The sequence below is a fragment of the Mus caroli genome, chromosome 6, assembly GCF_900094665.2.
Source record: "Mus caroli chromosome 6, CAROLI_EIJ_v1.1, whole genome shotgun sequence".
Taxonomy (NCBI): domain Eukaryota; kingdom Metazoa; phylum Chordata; class Mammalia; order Rodentia; family Muridae; genus Mus; species Mus caroli.
Window position 1 is genome coordinate 17,636,142 of NC_034575.1, and position 9,548 is coordinate 17,645,689.

At 43.0% G+C, this 9,548-nt stretch overlaps 1 protein-coding gene across 1 annotated transcript in view; it reads right to left on the reverse strand.

The window, feature by feature from the left end:
- Positions 1-8,657, reverse strand: part of Fam3c (family with sequence similarity 3 member C) — a 53,364-nt gene extending 44,707 nt beyond the window's left edge. The window contains exons 1-2 of the mRNA XM_029478621.1: positions 8,654-8,657; positions 7,030-7,332 (exon numbers count right to left, since the gene is read on the reverse strand). Coding sequence (XP_029334481.1) covers positions 7,030-7,332; positions 8,654-8,657 — 307 coding nt within the window. The remainder of the gene's footprint in view (positions 1-7,029; positions 7,333-8,653) is intronic.
- Between the last annotated feature and the right edge of the window lie 891 nt (positions 8,658-9,548).

The following is a 9,548-nucleotide window of genomic DNA, read 5'->3' on the forward strand; positions in this document are numbered from 1 at the left end:
CAGTGTACACCCCCAGCTAGATGGAACAAAGATGGAGGGTTTAACTACATGGCAGCTTTTGGATTTTGTTGTTGTTCTTGTTGAGGGTCTTATTACATAGCCCTGGCTGGCCCGAAACTCACTAAGTAGACCAGGCTAGCCTGGAATTCAAGAGATCGGACTAGCTCTGCCTTCCAAGTGTCTCCCAGCAGGTCTGGCTCAACTGTGTTTTCATAAGGTTTTATTTATATAGACAACAAACTCTGGGTTTCATACCATCTTCATGTTTCACTCATTCAAATTTTATTTCTCAACCTACTCTGAAAAATGATTCTGCCTTAAAGACTACACAGGCTTACGTGTATGGTTAGCTGAGCCTTAAGGAGGAGTAATTTGTTTAATTAGAAAAATAAAAATAAAATAGAAGACTGAAAAAACTTCCCTAATAGCAGGTACCTTAGTAGTTGAACATTTTTGCTAGGTTATTTGGAGAATACAGATGGCTTCTATGTAAAGAGTGTTGACCAAACGCACAAGTTCTGTGCTTAATCAGCCATTTCGCCAGCATGTGTCCTCCACGGAGGAAGCCTATATTGCATGAGAAGCAAAAAGAATCTAATTCAAATGGAAACACCTTTACCTTCCTATAGCTGGAGCCAGCAAAGATAGGAGTGAGTCTGGACTGTTTCCAAACCCACAGCTAAAGACAAAAAGACACAGACAGAAATGGTTACTAAGTTCTGCTTCACTGCTGATAAGATCATGGCTGTGGAAACAAGGTAACAGCGCTCTTCTTTATGTGCGAGCTGGCATCATTGTTGTGACTCGCTTTAAAAAGGAGCTGGTAACTGTGTACCTGATGCTTGGCCAACTTGTATCATCTAGCTCTTAAACACATTTCCTAGGCTGGGGAGACAGACCAATTGCTAAAGCACTTGATGTACATGCATCTGGATGGAGAGCCAGATGGAGTTCTACAAGCCAGACAAACTTTAGAAACAAAAAAAGACAGGTAAAAAGACTGTATCCATTGGAAAGAGATTATTAACATTTAAAAATCCAGTTCAAGGACAGGGGCTCATGGGCACCATCAGCAGAGTGGCCACCTGCTAGGCTCTGACTCTTTCTCAGCCAATGCATCAGGATGTAAGTCTTAGCTACTGTTCCAGTGCCAGGGATGCCGGTACGCTCCCTGCCATGATGATAGCAGACCAGACCTCTGAAACTGTAAGCAAGCCCCCAACTAAATGCTTTATAATATAAGGGTTGTCTTGGTCATGGTGTCTCTTCACAGTAGTAGAACAGTGACTAAGACAGATGAGAAGATCAAAATTTCAAGATTATCCTTTACTAGAAAATGAGTAGGGGCCCAGCCTGGGCTAAGTCAAACCCTGTCCAAAACAAAAACAGGAAACAGCAGAACAAGGACAGGGCTTTAGCTCGGTGGTTCATCAGAAGCCTGGAGTTGGCTCCCTAGCAGGCAAAGCAAGAACAAACAATAACTCAGTATGCAACATAAGCTGCTACTATTGTGCCACTGTGGAACGTAATAGATGGACTTTAACATCAAGTGATTTTCAAGACTTTAACACTAAATGCTTACTAGAAATACTAACTTGAAAAAGGATTTAATATTGGCAAGACACTTTAGTACTGAATAGTAGAAGACACAGATTTTTAAAAAATATAATCTACACAAAGTGAGAGGGAGCAAGCGAATGTGGGAAGGAGAGAGGCAGAGAGACAGACAGACAGACAGAGGAAAAGGGAGAGAGTTAGTTAAAAAAAAAAATTAAGTATGATGCACACACCTCTAAATCTTAGCACTTCAAAGATAAAAAGGAAGGGACATAGAGTCTAAAGTCATCCTTGCCCAGACAGGGAGTTCAATGACAGAAAGGGCTACATGAGACTCTTCTAATACACCAAGACAAAACCCTACAAAAGGAATATGTAAGTTATGAAAAAGGGAAAAAAATTGTTTTTAAAGAAACAAACTAATCTTGTATTTTGATTGGAGGAAGAAAAAAAAAAATTAAGCACAATAACAACAACAAAAACTCACTCCCACAAAGTGGTACAGAGTTCTTCCAAATGGGAGAATACAAAGCCACAGACTGAAAACTTGAAATAAGGAGTCAGTAGAACAACTCTTTCAGAATACTGTTCTACTGAAAAATCTTGGGAAGAGTGCATACTGATGGCCTACTCCTGGCTGCTTTGGTTTGTCTGACACAGAATTTCCACAGCTAGCTCCTGCCACCTCAGTTTCCCATCTCCAGAATGTTGGCCTTACTAGCATGTGCCACCATGCCCCATCTCTGAATTTTCCTATCTGAATCAACATCTTAGGGCTTTTCTTCTTTTGTCTTCAACAGCACAAGATGCAAATTGATTTAAAAGAGGATTAACATCTAAATGTGGGTAAGTGGGAACACTCAAGTCCAGGGTGCTCCTTAGTTCTCCCAGAGTGTTTGTTACCCAAGGAAATTCAGGAAGGAGATGAAGCAAAATAGAACCCCACTGGTGAGACTTCAGTGTCCTCCCAGCCCTGCCATTCACTATTAACTGTCCCTCTACCTTACTTAGAAATTGCTCTTCCTTGCTGGCAACCAGGAAGAATTCAGAAACCTGTTATCTGATCTACAGCAGCCTGAATAAAGCCCCCTTCTCCTACACTGGCAAACGCAGCTGCAGCTCTAATACCTAACACAGGTTAGGGAAAGTGTCCGGCGGCGTAGGCCAACTTTGCCCCAAAGACTTAATGCAACAACAGGTGCTGGAGCCTGACAGACATTCTGAGAGCAGTGTTGCAACAGACAGCTCACTGTTGAGTCGGCTGCTTCCTAGCAGAACTCTGGAAACTGTAGAAACCACAGAGACACCTAGATTCTTTCTTTCCTCTCCAGGCACCTGAGCTAGCCCATTACAGAAATGTGCCAGTTGATCCGCATGCACTTGACAATGTTTTCCAACAAAACACTTAAGGGATTAAAAAGAAAACGGCCTTGTGTTCGTCCTTCAGCCTAATAGTACAGATAAGCAAGTTTTTTCATCTATAAAGGATGCTCATACACAGGCTGGGCTAGTCTCCACAGACTTCTCAATAGTACAGAAAGACGGATTCTAACCTGCAGACACTCCATCAGGGTCCCACTAGCTCTTAAATTTTTTAACTCACAGCCAGAGTTCAGGTCTCTTTTGAGAGATTGCTGTTAACCTTATTACCATCACATCTAAAAACCATTCAACCCAGGAGGGTATGTGGTGTGTGCAGGTGGAGAGTCAGTAAGCGGGAGTAAATGTGGGCTGCTTACTAAAAAGGACCAATAAAAAGCTGTAGGTCAAATGGAACTGCCACACCTATGCAAACACTGTATGAAGTAAATATTTCAGTGAACAAGTCTATTAAGCCACTAATGCATAAATAAATGGAAATGAGTAGCCAGATTAGATTGCATGACACCTCAAAGATATGTCTGAGGCACTCCTTAGAGCTCAGCCACTAATACAATCTTCACTACAAACAGATGTCAGGCAAGGCCACCTTTCATAAACTCTTACAGTTTGCATGGTTGAACATCTGAAGAAATATTGATAGAATTGGTGTGTGTGTGGTGTTTGTGTGTGTACATGTCTGTGTGGGTATGTGCATATGTTGTATAGGAGAGAAAGTGTGTGTGTGCGTGTGCGTGTTCATGTGCGTGTGTGTATGAAACCAGACATCAATGTCGGGTGTCTTCTTCGGTTACTCCCTAGGTGGTCTCTCATTGAAACTGGAGATTCCCCATCAGGGTAGACTGACCAAGCAGAGAGCCCCAGAGATCCCCTGGCAAGCATACTGACTGATCTCCCAGACTTCAATATAATATCCTTTACATTATATCCTAACCCTCATAATAACACTACAAGAGAAGCCCTAAAACCTTAGACACCTAAAAAGGTATATTATTAATTTTAAGAAACACACTTAACAGTCTAAATACAGAGGCTTCCAAACATGTTTGGGTTGGGGGGGTTTTTTGTTTTGTTTTATTTTTGTTTTGTTTTTGTTGTTGTTGTTGTTAGTAAAATACATCCTATCAAGTTCTTCGAAGGCCTCAATAAAGTGTTACCCACACCAGGGAGGTGTGCCTTTTAACAAGCAAATGTCTCTGCTACTGCAGACCTACAGGATCAGACTCCCAGAGTAGGTATAAGAACCAGGCATGTGTAACAAGCTCTTTGGGGTAACTCTCTCAGGCTGAGAGAGAGCTTCAGGACTACAGTGCACCAACTCACACAGAAAACGTTAAGAAGGGGGAAAAAATCAAAATGAAAGCCAAGGCAGATCTAACACTGAATTAAATCCCCGAGTCCAATTCCTATGATAGGAATTTTCATTATTTTCTGAATGGAAATAGAGCCAGCAGTCCCAGGGCCAGGTCTGCCAGGTGGAAGAGGGAGAGGCAGGCAGGAAATCTGGAGACTGGCATGAAGAAAGGAAGAAAGAACTCCTGTTTGCAATGCTCAAAACAGACTCTAGCTCAAACTGTCCCCATGTTTTCTTACAGATCTTCTCTTCCACAAAGCAGCATTTTGTTTAAAACTCCGATAGTCACTTGACAAACTGAAATGGACATTGGATTTCTGGAACCCAGTGCAGAGACCTTAAAAATAACATTTAGTTTTGCTTGCTCCTTTAGAATTCTACAGCTGTTTAAATACCTTAATCCTACCCTATCCTACTACGGGAAAGATGGGCAAATATTATCGAGTACAATGACAAAGGGCTCAGAAGTTAAGTATGCTGACAAGTCTGACATCCTGACTTCAAGTTCCAGAAAGAAAACCAACTCCTACAAATGGTCCCTGATCTCCACACATGCGCCACAGCATGGGCCTTGGCCCCACCCCTTACATATGAAAAGAATGCAAGGTAAAAATAAGTAAATTTCCTTTGAGAAAAATAATAAAAATGAAAAAAAAAGTGTTCACTATAGGAGGATCAAAATAGGACATCCATATTTCAGCTTTCACTCTGTTGGGGTTTTGTTTTATTTTTAAGAAAGAAAACAAGAGCAGGAGGAAATAAATTTCTACTCAGTCTGGTGGGATCTTCCTTTCCTGTAACTACTTCACATTCCACTTGATACGGATTCACAGTTTCTTAATCTCATGTTTCCGGATTTCCCTGCACTTCATTCATACCTAGGTCAAGTGTCAAACTGAAGTATATCAAGGTTCACAGAATTCAGCAGCCAAAAGCTCCCCAGAGGGAAAAGTGCTGGAAGAGAGTGGTTCTATCTGCCCACACAGAAAGGCAGGTAGGTCAGCAGCCAGGGGCACAGAATAAAAGGAAGGCACTGAGGTAAAAGTTGTATCAGCTCAGACAATTTTACAAGCTCCTATTTTGATCCTATGCAATGCCCTACAAAACTCACTCCAAGCCCACTAATTGCAGGTAATGCAGGGTGCCATTAGTTTACACAGCTGATCCCACAGAACTGCTTTAATAAGCCTGGAGGAGCCGTGATGAAAATCACCAGAAACTCACTGCTGAGGATGCTCATGCAGCAATCAAACTATCACACAAGGCGCTCAACAGTCTTACTGAGGGAGGGACCAAAAGGGAGAAATGTGCCATTGAGAGTCTGTGCCTGCCTCTCTGGTCTACATAATTCCATCATTCTGTGGCTTCCTGTCTCCACAACCATAGGGTCGCAGAATGTCACCGACTAGAGGAATTATATCTCGCCCTTTTTATGTTACAATTTCTTCCTACAAAGAAGAAATATTTTTTCTATTTTTTTTTTCCTGCTGTGTTCACAGCTGTAGTTTGCATGATACTCTTATACCTGAGTAATGAGCAACGATAGATGAACGTCTTGAATTTGATGCGTCGAGCTGTAACGTGCTGGAAGTCATCAGCTGGTTGTTTTAATAAGTAGAGTACATGTCTTAAGATTCTATGAAACAAACCTAGTCACTTGCGTAAAACCAAAAACCTAGCATACTGCCATAGAGAAATCACCAGATGAGCAACCTCCAGAAAGAAACAGGCTGTAAGACAGCAGGGCAAGGGAGAGTAACTTACTTTTCTCAGTGAGTGGCATCTGGGAAGTTATTGACTTTACTTCTTCAGTAATGGAGGTTTCTCTGTGCTCCCTACGGCACTGTATGAGAAACAATGTTTCCAAAGACTTGGAAATTTTAAGTCTATCACTGGTCCTTCCAGGAAAGCACAGGCCATGGGACCTGCCATTACCATCCAACTTTAAAACTCTCTCAGGAAATAGGTGTCCTAATCTGTAAAATCTGAGCAGTAATAATAGGACCCGTGTGAGGAGTTGTGAAAACTAAATATGCGCTAGGTAATACTGGGTAACTCTATCTAAGACGGTAAAGATGCAAATTAGGGACTTTGTATACATGTATTTCTTCCTATGAAGAAACGAAGCAAAAGTTCTATCAGATAGTAGTTCTATATTATAGGAATTAACTATGTAAATTGAAGCTGATGACTCCCCGCAAGTTACAGCTAGATGTGTCGATCTCAAATCGTCCATCTGTCACTCATTACTAAGTACAACAGCGCTGACCATCATGCGTACTACAGCTGTGAACGCAGCAGAAAATAAAACTAAAAATAAAATGAACAGCACTCATCAAAGACATAGTACACCTATGTGTTCACTTAAAAAAGGAGAAAGCATCTCCAGTTGGGCAGGGACGCAAACTTTACGAGTGGGTCTAGGCGGTCCAGCATAGAGTTCGAATCCAGCACGCCCGTCCATCCCATCCAGTTCTCTGGGAACGCTCAACCTGCAGGATACCGACCACGAGGGGCAAACACCGGCTTCCAGGTGCAGCCGGAGCCCGGTGGCGCTCGCGACCCAACGCCCGGTGCAGATGCCGCTGAGCGGGCCGCGATGCTCCGGACGGCCGGGCCCCGCTGCAGCCAAGACCCGCATCGGGCTGCGAGGCAGCCGGCAGCCGGCGAGCTGCTCCCTCGGCTCCTGCCTCCACGCGCCCAGCCGCACCCAGCCCAGCCGCCAGCCCGAGCCTCACCCGTCTGCGGTCGCGCCGCCGTCAATCCTGTCGGAGGCTGTCGGGAGGTGCCGCCGCCGCCGCCGCCGCCGCCTCCCGAGCGCGCCGATCGCGCCTCGGCTTCCCCCGGCTCCTCCGGCTTCGCCGCGCGTCCGCTCGCGCCGAGGAGGAAGCCAGCTCGCCCCAGGCCTCCTCCCACGCTTCCCGACGCGGCCAATGAGCCCGGCAACCGCGGAGCCGCGCACGCCCCCTGGCGGTGGAGGACCGAGCCGACGCTGAGGGTCCCGGAGGAAAGGCCACCGCCGCCAAGATCCCGGGTCGCGTCTGCGACTCAATGTGGACTTGCCACGTGGGAGCTGCCGCGTCCGCAGCCAGGAGCTGAGAGGCACCCGGGGAGGAGGTAAAATGTGTCAGCGCCTCCGCCCTTCAGTCACACACACACACACACACACAATCTCAATCCTTCAAGCGGCAATTTGAAATGACATAGGGAATCTTCACTTGACTCCTGCAAACTAGGTAACTGATCATAAAAATCCTCTAGGCAGGGGATTCATAACAAATTCTGCAACCCTGAATAATCTATCCAAGGGGAAGAGTATTGTTTGCATGCTGCATGTCAATTTCTTCTTTCAAATTATTTACTAGTATGAGGAATGTTTTTCTCATCTGTTAGGAAGTTTACTTTTTATCAAGATTTTATGAGTAACTGGGAAATTAATACAAATTTTGCTATGCACAATCTAAGAATGCAATATTTCTAGTTTCAAATCCATATCTGTATAATTTGCAACTGCTAACTTCTTTTTTTGGAAATCAGGCTAATTTATGGTAGCAAAAATTAAATTTAATGAAGTAATAGGGTTTAATTATAACAATTATGTTATCAAATTTCAACTTTCCCCCCAAAACATAAAACATACAACCTAAAAAGAACTATGGGGGCTGGAGAGATGGCTCAGCAGTTAAGAGCACTGACTGCTCTTCCAAAGGTCCTGAGTTCAAATTCCAGCAACCACATGGTAGCTCACAACCATCCGTAAGGAGATCTGGGGCCCTCTTCTGGAGTGTCTGAAGATAGCTACTGTGTATTTACATGTAATAAATAAATAAATCTTTTTTAAAAAGTTAATGTATAGCAAAATTATTAAATAAATAAATAAAATAAAAAGAACTATGAATGCTGTTGCTTAGGCCCCAGGAAAGGGAAAGAGGCAGTAAACAGCTGAGCTAAATTCCAAACACCTGTCTAGGCCTTTGCTTTGTTACTTAGTTGCTATGAAGAAACACTATGACCAAGGCAACTCTTGTCAAAACAAAAAAACCTCTAATTGAGGGCTTTCTTACAGTTTCAGAGGATTAGTCCATGGTCTATCAAGGTGAGAAGCCTACAGGCATGGCGCTGGAGCAGTAGCTGAAAGCTTTAGGTAATGATCCACAGACAACAGACAGAATAGACATTGTTGGGCTTTTGAAACCTCAAAGCCCGCCCCTAGTGACACGCCTCCTCCAAGGCCATACCTCCTAAATCTTCTTAAACAGTTTCACTAACTGGTAGCTAAGCATTCAAATATATAAACCCATGGGGGAGAGGGGCATTTGGTTTTTTACAGTATTAAAAAGCCATAACAGTTAATATACATACGCATCCCCTCTAGTTCCTGTATCCCACTAAAAGAATTGATGAAATCTCTCGAGTGGGAAAATAAGTTCCCGTTTGGGAATGAGCGTTTCCTCGGTAACTTAACAGACTAGGAAGGAAACTATATTTGCTACATTCTGATAAAACCTGAATTATTTTATTCTGATAAAATAAGCAATGCTTATTCCGAAAGTCAGTTTGATTTTGAATTTCCAACACACAATAAAATAAAGCTCCGAATCCGTTCTTTGGTCAACAATAAAATTAATAAATGAGTTACAACCAACATTGTTTTGCTTTGATTCATTGAACAGACTAGAGCTAAACCATTCCTAAAACACGTGCAGCACGGTGTGTGGGAATCTGTGTCTATGTATATGTTTTGTGTTATAATGTAGACTATATATATTTCCTACTCAGTACGGGTTGTGGTTTTGTTTTGTTTTTGTTTTTAGTCAAAGTCACTTGTTTAGAATGGTTGTGACTTAGCCTGTTTTGTGGAAAAGTTGGGCTAACTTCCTGAGTTTTATTTGCCTAGGGTAAGGGAAGTGCTCAGGATTAGTGAAAGCTCTTGGAAGATTTCACAGGTAAGGAGAATGTAGGGAACTTTACAGCTCTGGGAGGTACTAACCAACCTGATATTACTGCGTCTTATAATGACAGGCAATGATCACTTATGTTCTAAAGCTAATGTTGCTTATATACTTACTATGTGACAGCACATGTCTAAGATTGTTACATCTGCTTATTCATGTAATCCTATAAATACAGAGGAGGAAGGGAAGGAGGAGAAGGAAGCTATGCCCAGAGTCAAAGTGCTAAGACCTCACAGAGACAAGCTGCACCCCATATGAGTAACTTCATAGTCCCTCTCTTTTGCTTGCTTAAAAAGAATATT